This window comes from Dysidea avara, chromosome 12 (assembly GCF_963678975.1).
Source record: "Dysidea avara chromosome 12, odDysAvar1.4, whole genome shotgun sequence".
Lineage (NCBI taxonomy): Eukaryota > Metazoa > Porifera > Demospongiae > Dictyoceratida > Dysideidae > Dysidea > Dysidea avara.
The window spans coordinates 18,397,518-18,413,501 of record NC_089283.1 but is presented as its reverse complement, the minus strand read 5'-3'; the positions used below and the strand labels follow the sequence as shown (position 1 = coordinate 18,413,501).

The 15,984-nt window shown below is 35.9% G+C and overlaps 1 protein-coding gene across 1 annotated transcript in view; it reads left to right on the top strand.

Moving 5' to 3' along the window:
• The window catches only part of LOC136241871 (uncharacterized), a 45,043-nt gene extending 30,598 nt beyond the window's left edge, over nt 1–14,445 (top strand). Inside the window, exons 4-12 of the mRNA XM_066033255.1 lie at nt 3,239–3,544; nt 4,410–4,597; nt 6,451–7,162; nt 8,721–8,890; nt 9,620–10,226; nt 10,457–12,215; nt 12,722–13,578; nt 13,627–13,796; nt 13,868–14,445. Coding sequence (XP_065889327.1) covers nt 3,247–3,544; nt 4,410–4,597; nt 6,451–7,162; nt 8,721–8,890; nt 9,620–10,226; nt 10,457–12,215; nt 12,722–13,578; nt 13,627–13,796; nt 13,868–14,299 — 5,193 coding nt within the window. The 5' untranslated portion in view covers nt 3,239–3,246 and the 3' untranslated portion in view covers nt 14,300–14,445. The remainder of the gene's footprint in view (nt 1–3,238; nt 3,545–4,409; nt 4,598–6,450; nt 7,163–8,720; nt 8,891–9,619; nt 10,227–10,456; nt 12,216–12,721; nt 13,579–13,626; nt 13,797–13,867) is intronic.
• The last annotated feature ends 1,539 nt before the right edge of the window (nt 14,446–15,984 follow it).

The window sequence follows — 15,984 nt, the reverse complement described above, 5'->3', positions numbered from 1 at the left end:
AAAGGGGGAAAAGTGGGAGCTGGTAGGTACTAGTGAAGAGATGAATGGATGGTAATCATTGGAATAGTGTGGTGTGTAGCATTAAAGTCAGAAGTCAGATCGTAAACAGGTAGATCTGGTCCGGAAAGTGTCATAATAATTATTTACAAAAAAAGTTAACAAACAAGTACACGAAAAATACACAGTGGGGATATAACACTTCTTATTGTTTTACTGTGATTTAATATCGTGCACTACACAGTGGCATAACTAGCCCTGAAGGATCGGTTGGGCACCCTTTTCAAGCTGCAGCAATGCTGGTGTGCTCTTGGGTGTAGCTACTAGGGGATCTGGGAGCATGTCCCCAGGAAAATTTTCAAAGTTAGACTCTCTTTAACTTGAAGATGAGAACAATTTAAGCTTTATTATTCCACTATTACACTAAAACATGTTTGATTGTTGACCGAGTGTTGTATTAGAGTGATTGCTCTATTAGGGTGACTGCTCTATTAGAGTATTTCGATCTAGTGTGGATAGTTTCTGGAAACTGAGTTGGTAGGGCACTGAAACTGATTGGTTGGGCCTGTGCCCTACCAGTACCCACCTTAGCTACGCCACTGGCACTACAGCTTGTTTCAGTACTTTTTATCAATGTGCTATGGTCCCTACTTTAGCTGAAAATTCCATTTTATGTGTACTTGTTTGTAGATATTAGAGAGCGCCACAAATATACCTAGTCTGCGCCCCTTCAAGCTCTAATCGAAGGGCCGGCTGCGCCAGACTAATCACACCCATGCTGGCGGGCGGGAAATTCCATTATCTATTTATGAATTGCACTCCTTTGTGCAAGTCACTTGTATTTAGCCAGTTATTATTATCAATTTTGTCTAACAGCAGGGTACACAAAAGTCTAAGTGTTTGCATGTACAAGCATAGATTATTAATCCCCACGACTAATAATCTATGGTCCAGTGATACAAAAACTAAAATCTACAACAACAGTACAAGGAAATACATTTACAAAAGGACACAAGACATACACAAGCAACAATTACCTAGCAAACAAAAATTATTCATCAGGTTTTAATTTAGCCACGAGTGAAGATATGGACAAAATTCCATGTACGTAGTATTCGGTTTCAGAAGAAAGGAGTGTGCATAAAGAATGAGTACCTACATATATTAATTGTTGAGGTCCTGGTTGTCAGTATTAGAGATTGTGGTCGTGTAGGAAGTATATTAAATTGAAAATGCTGTTTGAAAGAAATAGGAAATGAACAAAATTGAATATAATATCAAAACTGACAATGACACTCTACGGCTCTAGTGTAGGCCATCTGAGCTCAGATGACACTGTTTTGGTCCAGTTACACAGTCGAATACTAATTATCTAGATAGCTTATTGTTTTGGGTGCTAGTGTACAGGTAGCACGAAAGTTTACATTAGGTGGCGTTACTTCACTCATGAAGCAAGTGTCTGGACTAAAACTTGTGTGATATTTTTAGAATACAGTTTTTTTACTGAAATGATGGAATTTTTCTGGCTTGCTAAGAAAACCATGCGGGCAGTACAAAATCAATTTCTAACCTAAACCTTGTTTGCTGAAATGTACAAACAAGACCAACAAGTTGCATAGAGCATAGTGGTAAAAAAATAATACAATGTGATGATATCACTATCATTCAGTTATGCTAGAGCAATAAGTTTCAGCTATGTCAAGTAAAAATGGTCTCACTTCCTAGCTATACAGACCACTCAAAACACGGGCACATAAATTTTAGACACATGAGACTATAGTAGCAAGTGAGCCAAAGTCAGTAGCATGTTAAACTTTCTCCTATCCTATGTATAGCTTGTTGTTTGTGACTTGTTTCTAAAGTGAGTTTTTGTGAGTATATAGTTGGGACATACTGGCTGCATGAGCATCAGGTCCTATTTGGCTCTACTCACAAATTATAGTTAGATCCTTTTCTCAGGTGTGCTTATCACCCATTAGGTGATCAGTGCTCGTCAGGAAGGGGTTCGTGCATCCTCCGCATTTCCTAGCTAGAATTAAGCACTGCAAATTATTGTGCTTTGTAGCACACTTAACATGCTTCCAATGTTAGCTCACTACTGTATTACACCTGTAATGCCTTCTGACATTCCTTCCCTTTAGTAATTAGACTCTTTACCATCAGAATATAATATGAGTTTGTACAAATAATCCACTATTTATAATCTCAGTGTAATCAAGTTATAATGCCACTGTGTACATACTACTCTGTAACAGAGGTCTGCATTAATTAGATCCAGTAATAGAATTCCACAAAGACACATTTATTCATCTGTAATGCATGTCAATATATGATAGTGATAGAGACAAGCTACCTCGAAACCTCTGTAAACTACAGTATATGCATTTACGAATGTGACTAGACCACCAACAAAATTAATCAGTATTAGAGATGCGAAGCTACATATGGCTATATTGTCATTGCATTTGCCTTGGTAGCGTTTGTGCTTTGTGATCTCCCTCATGACGGAGAATAGAATGTCTATGCCACACTAAAATTTAATAGTAAACACGTTCAAAACTCCAGGAATCCACTCAGTGGAGTCCTATAATCGGCATACAAAATGTACAACACATACATATACAAACAAAAAACATAACTAAAATAAAAGTATTTTAATGATGAAAAAATAGTAACCTTCACAACTCTTGATGGCAATCTATTCCATAAAATTGTTTCACAAAAAGGAAACCTTACTGAAGTTAGTACAAACACTTGGAACAAAGAGGTGATTAACATGGCATCTGGAATAACCTGTTTACATCCTTGGAGTATGAAAATATTCAGCTTAGCATTAATGTAGAGTGCCACAGTATATTAAAATGAGTTGTCACAGCGCTCATATGAAGTAGCTAGCTAAGTGATGAAAATTGCACGATCTTAGTGTATTGGCAAAGCAGGTTATAAGCACATAGTGTTAAAATACCGAGTTTTCTGTGCACAAACCAATAATATATGATTTTCATACAGGGTGTGGTCATAGTGGGCGGCCTGTAAAATCCTTAACTTTTCCTCTACTGTGAACTACAGTATTGTGATGTTATATATATCACTAGATAGGGGTACTCCACATTGGCATGTACTTAAATGTATTGCCGATAATATAACACTGAAAAATATCCACAATTCCATACAAAACAAGACCAACTACTAGGCCTTAAACCCAAGCGCAATGTTGTTTAATATATGTATCTTTGTGTAGCTAGTGTCATGGCAGATCAAGCAAGTCAACAGAATGGTGACGATAATTTGCCATCAGAGCAGAGTGGAACTGAAACACAAGAGACTACAATTTGTTTGTCTAGTGTGCAAGATTTACTGGAAACATTGAATATTCTAAAAGAAAAGCTCCAAGGAATGGCAATGTTGATGCAATCTCAGATCAGTATGCTGTGTACTCAGCTAGAAAATGTGGCTTGTAATGTTATTACCAGTAATAATTTACCAGAGGAGTTAAAAGTGTGTCTAAACGTTCTTGTGTGTGATTTTCTCTTGACTGTTTTAGAAGGTAAGCCAATTCATATACAACCTGTGTATATATGTATTGTCAAAATCAGATAATGTCATGACTTGTTTAGTGCCGCCATGATATATCGATATCGAGTTGGTAATAATTATATAGCCAGTTGGTTGCACTGATGATGCAGGGGAGGCCAGACAAACAGTAGTTGGAATTTAAGTGTTAGTGGTGACCACAAGCCATTCCCAAAATAAACTGTGAAGTTTTAATGTTTCTATATAGTGCCAACCACTAGTAAAATGCATTTAAAACTTACTCTCGTGCCCAGCCAGGCCCTCTGCATGACAATGCAGATGCTTTACAGCCATTCCGAGAAGTTTTCACCAGGGTTATATAAGGTTTTTGTTGTTAAGTCATGCATTCCAATATCACCTTATAAAGCCATAAAATTGTGACTCATTGTTTCACCAGGCTACTTGAAAGACAGTCATGTTTCAGTTAGTTCTACAGCTAGTATGCAAGCCTTGTTGATATAATATGACATATAAGTTTTCTATATCATGGCAGCATTACTACTGTCCCCTAAAATCAACTTGTATATGTCTTTTAGTCCACGCTATATGTATAGTGGGATATTCCATGTACAGTAGGACACAGATAATACATGTCTTTGTAGCTGTTCATGCATAAAAATTATTATTCAGTTTAGCCAAATATTTTAGGTTGGTGAAACTCTGCTAATTCACCAAACATTTCTCCCACAAAATTCTCCTTTCATACTTTACACACGCACGCACGCACACACACACGCACGCACGCACGCACACACGCACACACACACACACAGAGGTATAGACATAGGTGGTATGGATGTACAAAGTCGTTGTACTTATAATAAATAATTCCTTTTTAGGATTATGTGCTGTGACGATCACTAAGGATTCAGAATTTATTCTACCCTTTGACATACTAATTGGAGTCTGGGATCTTATTGTTCCTTTCATTTCTGGTGATTGTTTGACCGACGAGTTACAGTGCAAACTTTTAACAAAGTTTTTAAACTCTTTTGCCAAGCTTTCTAATAAGGAATCATTTCAAAATGTAAGGCTAAAGCATGTATTGATATGTAGTGTATTGAATCTGTGCTGTTGTTAAAGTAGTTAAACAAGATACATGATAGAATAGTATAACAAAATTTATTATTGTAGGGATTTTCCCACCAAGCTATGCTGTAATACCATCATTCATCTCTTGTTTTGCTACTTTTAATCGTTTGGATCCCTACTTCATTTTTAAATTGATAACTTGTATTATTATATTTGTTTGTTTTTGCTTTGTTTTTTGTTATAGCATAGAGCTATGCATGTGTGACTATTCTATTAAGGTGACTGCTGTATTAGAGTATCTCGAGTCAACCTTTTGCCTACCAGAGGGCATGCCACTGTTTCATATTATAGCATTATGAATGCAGCTAGACCAATGCAGCTAGGTGTGTGGTCATCATGATCGAGTAACTAGATGGTCATCATGATCGAGTAACTAGATTATTATGAGGTATGGTCCCATGCTTGATTATTATTAATCAACCAAGATTGTTAATGGACGTCAGTGTCTTGAACCTATCGTGAAGTTACTGGTATCTACCGAGCGTAAGTGCTTTGTGATGTCTAAATATGCTGCTCAAGGAAGGGAAAATTAATGTGTTGATGTGGTTTCATTGGATCAACTTATGGATATAGAATTTAAAATAAAATTACCAAAAACTCAAATTTTCATCTGCCTGACCACAGTCGTAAGGCTGGAGATCAAACAAAGCAATGCACAACCACCTTTTTACATCACAACAACAAAATCACCAATGACATCGGCCTTTTGGGGTTCCAACAAGTGTGTGCCCTCTGCCCCTTGTCTTTCCTTTTATCATTCAATCAGGCTGGTTGTCTTCTTAGTGTTTTCTTGCTTTTAATACTGTATTTGATGTTAGATGGATTAATATTATTCTGTAAAGGTGATTTTCATCATGTAAAATGTCTCTAGAATGGCTTTTAAAAGCAGCATTTTAGGTGTGGCATCACTTTTGGGGGGGATCCATACTTAAAAAGTACTACTGTACTATTTGATATAGCTACATATATGTGGGAAAATCCTAGTCTAGCTTGTGGTTAGAATTTGTTGCAATGCCAAATAGAGGTTTCCCACAAAAGCTGTGTTATCCATTATATCTCTTGTTTAAGTACTTTTTACAGCATGGACCCCTACGAATTGATTGTTTATGTAGAATACTTCTATGATAATTTTAACAGCAGCATTTGGGGTACTATTTTCTTTAAGGATCCCTACTATACAGTGTTACATACCTTCCCCCCAAAAATACACAAAACTTTATACATGATTGAGATAATCTAATAGAGCAGTCAGTTAAATACTCTAATAGAACAGTCAATGCATGTACAGTAACAACAGTTGCTGAGTATGAAAAACTTGAACCTGCAGCACCATCCCATGGACACATTTAATCTACTAGGAACATGAAATGCACATGGTCCTTTGCATGACAACTTTCAAACTATCCATGACTGTCACCCGATCCCTACAAATCTTGATCAATGCAGATCACTAATAATTAATTATTACTTTGATTTAAATATTTTTGCTCTACATCAAAAATTTCAGTCCTGAAACATATAAAATACCTTTAGTTTCTAGTGGGCTATGCCCTTTAGACCTCCTGCTCCATATGCTCTAAATTACACTAATAAACGTCTACGCAGTTGTTTGTTTTAAGGCTATATGGTAATAGATACTCTCATTAATACATGCAATACTTGTAAAACCAAGTCATGAAATATGTTTTATTATGATTTTAAGCAGTGGCATTTTTTAAGCATACCAAGGTGATCATTACTGTTAAGAATATTAATTTTAACAATGTTTCTTCTTGGTCACCCTTGCAGCATCAGGATATTTTCTATAAATTCTATTTATTTTTGGAAAGTATTGGATCCTTACCAGTGATCAACTTAGTTACTGACTCACTAGAAGCACTGCTTGCATTACAGGAAGATAATAATACCATTTTCCATTATATCATCCTGTTTATTGTTAGTTTGTTTATTGTTGAAGGAAGCAATGCAGATGATAATGATTTATACATCCTAAAAGAGAGTGATCTTAAATTGCTAACAGGAGAAGCTGAAGGACCTGTGAAATTTTCCTTGCTGCAGAAGCTAAAGTTTATCCGTGCAATGTGCACCAATTCTAAGAATCGCGAACTTTTATCTTGCAAAAGTGTCCTACAGGTGGTATGTTCTGCTTATTCACTACCAGATGAAGAATCAGTTAATGAACAAGAATTGGCTTCTGCTATACTAACTTATCTATGCAGTGATGAATCACAAACTATTGTTGTAGATGAGAGTAGTACTAGTCTTGAAGATGTTATCTCGTCATTGTTAAATGATATTGCCCTTCATGTTGAGGAGTCGGAAAAGAGTGGCTGTAGTGATGAAGAACGTGGCGTAAGAATATGCTTGACTCTTCAGTATATGCTTACAGCTATCATATCTGACAAACGCTTGGAAGTATTGAAAGCTGTTTGTTTTTATCCATGTGCTGTCAATGTTCTGTGCATTTATTTAAAGTTACATTTGCAGCACATTTCTATAGGTTAGTTTTATGTGCAACTACATGTATACCTGTCAGCATAACAATTAGTCTAAATATTAAAAATCTCCAAAGTTCATTTAAAAGTTCAAATGTCTCAGACAGTGATTGTGACTCTTCCACTACATACCAGTTGACAGAACCGCACTAAATTGTTGTCAGTCTCACAAGAAACACTGTGAGTTTTTGTATACTTGCTGACTTAGTGAGTGTATGTATACCGGTTCCCAAGTTGGCTATGTTTACTGTCTTACTCAGTATCTGATTTATATAAGCATTCATGGCTCAGTGTTACATTTAAGGCTTACAAATGATGTTTGTTGATATGATGTTTCTTAACTTAACTCCAGGATATCATTATCAATTTGAGGCCAAGGTGAAGCCGAAGCCGAGGTATTGATAACACTATGAACGTAGGTGTGGTTTAACTGGCTTCTACATCCTACAGTTTGCAGCACTTAACTCACAAACAAATATGACAATCGCTGAAATGGAAGTGTTAATTACAGTGATATTATACTTGTTAAAACACTCATGCTGTGCTTTTAGTTTTTTTGCTGTGCCTTTAGGTTTTATGATATACTATGCTTTAATCCAACTGAATGTGTAAATCAACCTGTCTGATATTATTACCTATTGAGGTTTAACTTCTATTCCCAGGGTTTCACTAGTTTTTTACTCTTCAGTGGGATAGAAAGTGTTATAACTTGTATGGATAAACAAATCATTTTATAATTATTTTTTGGCTCAAGTAACCAGCTTTTATAGGTATATGTATATTATAGTGATATTAAAAAGACCCTGCTTGCGTGTAGCTCTTTTAACTGATATAGTGCCAAATCACCCAAGCAGGAACATGTACACACAGCTGAGCCACCGACCACCTTAGTGTGCATGCACACTTGGTTTCCTGAAATCAATTAGATGCCTCTGTGTGTGCTTAGTGGCACATGTGTGTATGCACAGGTCAGGCTGTGAGAAACACTGCAATTAAACTGGGAAGTTAATTTTCTCTGAGGTGGTGTCTATCAGAATACTAAACACACTGCGTACACCATTTTCAGTGGATTCTACTTTAACTACTGAAAAGCCATATGGCCCCTAAAGCTACCAGGTAAAGAAGGTCTCTTTTGAGTTGAATTAAGGTGTCATATTGGAAATGAATAGCACCCTCGAAGCTTAAGAGAATTTGCTGTTCGTAACCTTTTAAATTCCATAGTAACGAACAATTATAATTTGTAATAGATATATTTAATGAGTTATAGTGAAATGACACTTAAGTATATAAATTAATTTATTCATATTTATGGTACAGAAAGTTATAATGTGCAGTAGACCGTCAGTTATCCAACCCTCATTTATCTGAAATTGGAAGTGACTGTTCTGTTAGAGTAGTTCAAAAGAGATAAATCTATGGGCCTCAGTTATCCGAACAATTCACTGATCTGAACACTTGTCATTGCCTGAGACACATTGAGGTTCGGATAACTGAGAGTACTTAGTATTGCAACTCAGTGTGTGGTTTTTAGAATTAGCATGACCATTATACGTTCTTTTGCAGATCATTGTCCAGCTACTTACTGTCAAGAAATTGTGCATTTGGCTGGAGACATTTTAGTCAGTATAACAGATGAGATTCCAGAAACCCATGACACTATTGTGAAGAGTGGTTTGGTTCTTGCCTTGTTATGTGCTCCCCGTTGTTTTACTGATCAGCAAGAAATAACTGAGGTACACTTAACCAGTCAGATATTATGCAATGCATATGGACATATTACATGACCACCAATTATGTAATTATTGGGGATACAGATATGGGTGTATCAATTCGCTGGACTGAAGTCACTGAAGTACAGGGCCTTGTAATAATTCTTGCTTTTTATGGCCAGGCTTAACCACAGAAACATTTAAGAAATCTTCGAAATTCACAGCAAGGATTCAAAACATACAGGTAGCTGTGGCAACTGTTTGAATGCCTTTTGCAACAGGCACTACAGGCATTATAGCTACTACATTACTGCATAACTGCTACAATACTGATACAGACTGACTTAACTGTAATAGAGAATGTATACTGATTTTCACAGAACACAAAACACCATTTAACAATCGTATTTGTATTTGGACTGGGATTCAGATAATTAAATACCTACTTAATTGCCATAGGCTGCATAGCAGGAATACCGTAACATTTGGCATTGAAGATATAGACGAAGAAATTATATCAAAAATAAGATTACCATTAAGCCCTTTTCAATTACTCTAATAGAATGTACACCTTAGACAAAATAATGGTTATTTCTACCATTCAGTTAATTGACTGTTCACTTATTCAATGACCAGATGTAATGGAGAGACCATTGTATTTTTTGATCAAACAAGTGAATGTACTTTTGTGATGAGGTTAGCTGTATCTTCCATTGTTTTAAATTCCATGAAAATGTTGTTGTTTTTCTGCAGGAGCTTCAGTCAAGAACTAATACAGTATTAATGTTGTTACACAATTGCTTCAACAAAATCGTTGAGTATCATGTGTTAGATGAAATTGGTCATATACTTCTTTGTGACTTGAAGCCGCTGTTAATCAGTGAAGACAAAATGATTTATTTTAATGCACAAGGAATTCTCCTACATTTGGGACCTTTCCTTTTTGGCCAAGATAGTAAATCTCTCATCCTTGATCACTCTAAAATATCTGAACTGACAAGTGGCTTCAAGGAAGCAATGTCTAATCCAAAGCAAGTGACCACTCTTACATGTGGCATCAGTGTTTCTACTGTAGAGTTACTTGGTTGGCTTAATGATGCCACTATTGTAAAGGAAAATATTGACTTGATGTTAAAAAATGATATTCTTACCCTGTTGGTGTCTACTATTAATGAGGCACCAGTTGAAGTTAAAGAAGCATGTCTTTGCCTGGTGTGGTCTATGCTTGTGCATGTAGAGATAAAGAAATGTGACAGCACAATACAGTTGCTGGTTGATTTTGTATCAACTGTCAAATCTTTGCTACCATTGGAATTCAAACATTTTCTTTTCTCAGCTATTTATACTGATTTCAGCATTGGTAAGTTTACCTCAACTAGTATAACTAATACATGTAGGCTAGAAGTCACTGCCTCTTTGACCAAAGTTTCCTATATATTATCAACATTAAGGGTAGGCCAGGTATGCAATGCATGATGTGTGGCACTCATTGTATGTATACTGTATGAATTGGCAAAACCACAAATTTAAAATTATTCTGTTTGTTGGAAAGTTACTGATACAAATATTAGAATATTTTTCCTTTTTTAGGCTTACATGAGCTTGTAAATTATGCAGAAGGATGTTTTGAGCATCAACATTTTAATGAGTGCAAGCAAGTGTGTCAACACATACTAATGCTTGAACAATGTGATAAAGGGGTGCAACACTTGTTAATTTCGCTGTTAGTTAAAAGTGATTACCAACTCTACCTACAAGAGAATAGATGGTATCTTACCTACAAAGATGTTCTCTCTGAACAAAATGTCCATCATTTGAAAGAATTGAAGCTTCAAAGAGCCAAGGTGATAATTGAACAATTTACTAAATATAGTATTCCAATTGATGATCCTGAATTAAGCATGTATTTGGACATTGCTATGATGGAATGTATTTGCTTCAATGAGCTCCATAAAGTGAATCGTTGTATTCTGTGTTTAAAACAATTTCGAAAACTTCAAAGGAGTCATATAGTGCCTAAAAGCATTTTACAAAATTTTCGTAAAGCAATGAAACAGTACAGTGGTAACATGTTGTTTCAGGTAGACAGCACTGTCACTCATGCTGGCAGTAAGTACTTCTCTGACAAGACTCTCACCAGATATATGCTATGTGTAGATTGTGAAGCTATCCTGAATGTAAATGGAGAAGAACTTTTTTATAAGCACTTCTTTCAGAGAATTTATGATCCTTCAAATGAGGATTGTTTGAATCTTTCTTATAAAATTCCGTATGGGAACTGGTTGTATCATTTCTGCATTGGTTTTATATTTCGTGGCATTTCTGCTTTCACTGGAATTCCAGGCATTAGCAATTTTCATGATGTTTACAATATTTTTACCTACTGCAGGAAATACTTACTGAATAAAGAACTCTCAATAGAATGTCTTCCTTCTGTTCATATTTTTGTTAACCAAACAACAGCTTTGCTTGAAGAGTGGTTGCAAGAGACTTTAGTTGGACCAGCACTTTTTCATTTTTCTAAAAGTAAACTTGATGACGGTGTTAGTAAACCATATCCAGTTGCTCAGTTCTTTTTAGCAAAAGTGGGAATTATTAATATTGTTGCTAATTTTATTCCTGCTGGAGACACAGAGATTACTCAAATAGATCCTAATGGTGGAGTTTATGATGTTCCTATTAATGATCAACGCTATCTTCTTCCTGGCATTAAAAAAGCATATAGTTTGTTTTCTTCTCACCACAGGAAATCTTTCCAGAATTCATTATTCAAAAGTGACCCTTATGCTCCCAAGAGTAGAGGTGACAATGATGTCTACATGCATGAAAGAAAAAGTTACAAGTTGGCTGGGAGTATTGACAGTGACAAGGAAAGACTCCAGAAACAACTAGAGGCAGAGGGAACCTTGTTCATGAAATGTTTGCCCCCTAACTTTAAATTAGATCATGCTCGCGGCATAGTTGAATTTCCTCCTCCGTACACTTTTCTTCTTCATTTCAACATAAGCCTACCTGAAGTTCTTGATATGCCTGAAAATCCTGACATTTCTTTCAACTCCACTGAAGTACTGTTTATTGGTGTAAAACAAGTGGACCAACATGTAGTGCCTTTTTTCGTACTTTATGAACATGATCCAAAGCAGTGTTTTTATTTTGGGTTTGTATTTTCGCCTGATGATTATTCAGTTAAAGACCACATTTCAGATGTGCCTTTAGATAGTTATCCTGCATCACTTGCAGAAAGAATCAAGGAAATTTGTGTAAAGTTTGTTCCAAATGCTATTCCACTTGCTATAAAATCATGTGGTTTTTCTAATATCCATTCGTTGCTGTATCATTATAGTCACAAGTAAGTTATGTTATTTAGTCACACTTAATGATATTTGTGTAGTTGTAAAACAGCAATATATTTTCTAGTATAGTTAACATACAAACATTAAATCTGTGTGAAACAGTTGAAGTCAGTGGAAAAGGGGGACATGTGCCATTTTAGATTTTCCATTTTCTAAAAATTAGAATGGCTTAGTTTAACCATGTGAATAATATTGTCACTAAGTAAACAACAGAGTTTAAAAGTTCATGGCAGTCTCAATATAACTTTTAGCAAATATTACAAAAATTCAATTATGTCCCAAAATTCTGTTTAATGTCCATTACGTGGTAACCTAACCTTTCAAATGGCACTTGTCCCCTTTTGCCACTGGCCCCTTCAATTGCATTCACCTTAGTGTAGTACTTAATTTTATCTTAATATGTACCTTGTGGATTTTTGTTAAACATTTAATGTTAACATCACCATAATTATAGATGTTGACACACAGGATTAAATGTAGCTGTGTTGTTTATGCCATGTAGTTATTTGGATCGTACGTTTGACAAAAGATGTGCTTCTAGCAAACAGTGTTGGTACTGCAAAAGTCGCTGTAGTAAATGTCTTCAGCAAGCAGCCTTTGGATTAACTTTCCCTTCATCAATGCTTCCAGAAGAGAATCTCAAATTCTGTAGCATTAACTGTAAGAACTTTTTATTAGGCCCCGAGGCATCGCTTCAATTTTCCATCCAAATAGTTGGTTCACTTGATCCAGAAAAGGAAAAATACATTCCTAAAGGACACCAAGAACTATTTTACATCCAAGGTCACTTAAATTTAATTGATAAAGGTGGCTTGTCATTTTCGTTGGCTGTTCGGATAAATAATAAATTAGAATACTATGTTTTATATCATGAAAGTCAACAATTTTTCAAAACATTTGCTGAATTTTTTGTCTCAAAGCATGGTGAATTTTTACAACTTATACCACATGGCCACTCCCAAGATAGTACCGAAGAGTCAAGTGTTGTTGAAGAGTTAAACCTTTTAAAAGTTCTTGATCCTTATATTGAGTTAGGAATTGTATGTCATGAGATGTTCAGAAAAAGTAACCTGACGTGTAATTCTCTGACTATACCAGTCGGAATGGATTTTAAACAAGATCACTTTTATCAAAACAATATATCCTTCCCAAAGCGATTAGCATCCAGTGCAATGCAATCACTGATCAATAACCTTAATGCATTGAAGCTGGTAAACTGTATAAAAAACCAGCAAGTTTTGTTTGAAGATTTGGTTAATCTCGCCAGTGCACAGCTTAAGGATTTGCTCAGTAAAGATTTTGATCCAAGCTTAGATCTCTGTATTCTCAGTCAAGAAGTTCTTATTGATATTATCCCAGGTTAGCTGAGACATGTGAAAATCAAATTAGTGCATGCTATTTGATTAGGCTTGACTCAAAGTAAAAAGAAAAAGATTGGAAAAGTTTTGTCAACATTTTGTATGTTGTTGTGGAATGTTGTTGATCATAAACTGACTATGGAATCTTTACCACCCGGCCTGACAGATGCTATACTGCTACATTTATCTGTCTGTACCAAAGACATTAAACATCTTCAAGTAAGTCTAAACTGTCCCAATGTAGGTATATACGTGCCCTTGCATAACACAGCTTTCTGTTTTTAATGTAGCAATCTACTTTGGAAGTGAGCCTTGTTGATGTTCCTGTCATTCACATTCTTTGTCAACAAAAGAATATCCTAAGCAGACAATTTTTTGAACTTTCAAATGTCGTAAAACCAATTCTTGAAACAGTAGGTGGATTTAGATGGGCCACAGTTTTATTCTTTGCTCTGTATGCTTCAAGACTGCCTAGTACAGAAGTTCTAAAGTTAAGAGCTGACGATATTTCACAAGTAGAGCGGTACCTCACAAACTTTGGGAATATTCAAGAAGTAACTGTTGTGTTTAGAAGTTTGCTGACAGTTCCAGAAAACCGAGACTTACTCATTGCTAATGGTTTAACTGACAAACTTATTGACCTGCAGAATGCATCAGTTGATAGAGACAGAACAGAAACTATTGGACACATACTTGATATGTTGCTAGACCAGAAAATGTAAAATTAGCTAGTCTTTTTTGTTAATGTATTGTAGCTTTTCTTAGGCTTAACTTAATAATACATGCATATGTATGCTGTACAGTGGAACCTATCTACAATGAACAGCTACAGGCCTATATGTAACCGGATTTGGCTTCCACACAGACAAAATCGAACTCATGTTTTACCAGAAATGGATTGCTGGCCTAATGCGCTATCATTTTCCATTCTATCTTCTCTTCAGAGCTGGTAAGTCTGGTTTCTGTATCAGATTTTATCAGACCCTGTGAAAGCCACAAGTGGAGGTTTGGTGCATGTTGTTCTATGGCCATGGCTTTGTTGGAATGTTGTGTAGTGAATTGGGAAGCCTCGATGAGCTCACCAGTTGTGTTCTCCATCATTTGCAAATGATTTGATTTGGAAAAGGGTCCATGGAGAGCCCTACTTGGACCTATATATGGATTCCACCCAGACTTCTTGCTCCATTTAGCCTGGTTTTGTCAAATTCAATCACATATTTGCTGCAATATAGAGGTTTTCTTTTTTCAGAGGTAGAAATACTAGTGCATGGAGTCAAACCTGTTGGTGCCATAATCCTTGTCTTTAATGTGGAGGTTTTTTTCAACTGTGTTCTTAATTTAGAGAGTTTGTTAAGAGAGGTCAACAAAGGTAGAGCCTTTGGCTACCATGCTACAGCAGCACGGTTATGCAACCCAGTGAACCAGCACAGAACACCTGTGCTCTATTCAGGAGTGAGGTGCTGTGAGTCAGCACAGGAACATGTCTCACAGGTGAAAGTGTGGGCATTCGAAGTCCAACCCGGACCTTCACCCAGGACAATTGGTATTTGTTGTCTATGTCTCACACACATACACCCTGTTTTGGTAATTCAGAAAACTCAAGTGTAGGGCAAACAACTGCTCCTAATAATGTTTATGGACTATATACTCAGGAGAATAGTTGAACAAGTATAGCTATTTGAAAAACCAATCCAAATTGCACATCAGTAGTTTCGAGATACATGCATTAAAAACTTTAAACAATTATGACATCCCAACGGTAGTGAGCACAAGTATAATATTTACACCAGTTTCCAGTGATACATCAGTTTATTATCTTGCAAAACATCCTCAGTGCTCACAGCTGCATGTAGGTTTTCTCAGAACATTCTCAGTGCTCACAGCTGCCTGTAGGTTTTCCCACCAAACGAAATAGAAAATTTGAGGAATGTGATAGTATCATGAGTCTCCTCTCAGATTGAGATAGGTCTCTTTACTGCAGCATAATCATGCCAAAATGGTTCTCACAACCAATCTTGATGCTGAGGCTTAAAATCAGTGGCCTGGTATAATATAGTGTGACTACTGGTAGATTTTGACAGATGTATAATTTTTATCAGCGTTGTATATAGTTTGGATGATATAGGGTTGTTAGTGCCCTACAGTGTGAATTTTGACAATACAGTAACTTGTCAAATATTTGGTATTTAACATATGGTTTACAAAGTGTTGTTTATACAACTGTTTACAAAGTGTTGTTTATACAACTGCATGAATTAGTATATAAATCAATGAAACTTGATATTAGACTGACGACTTTAAGAAGAAGAGATAAATAGTGTAATGGCTATATGCCTTGTGATTTTTTATGTCCTGCAATGGTGTGTGTAGCATTTCAAAAGGTTTTGTTTGTTAGATTTTTGTTAAG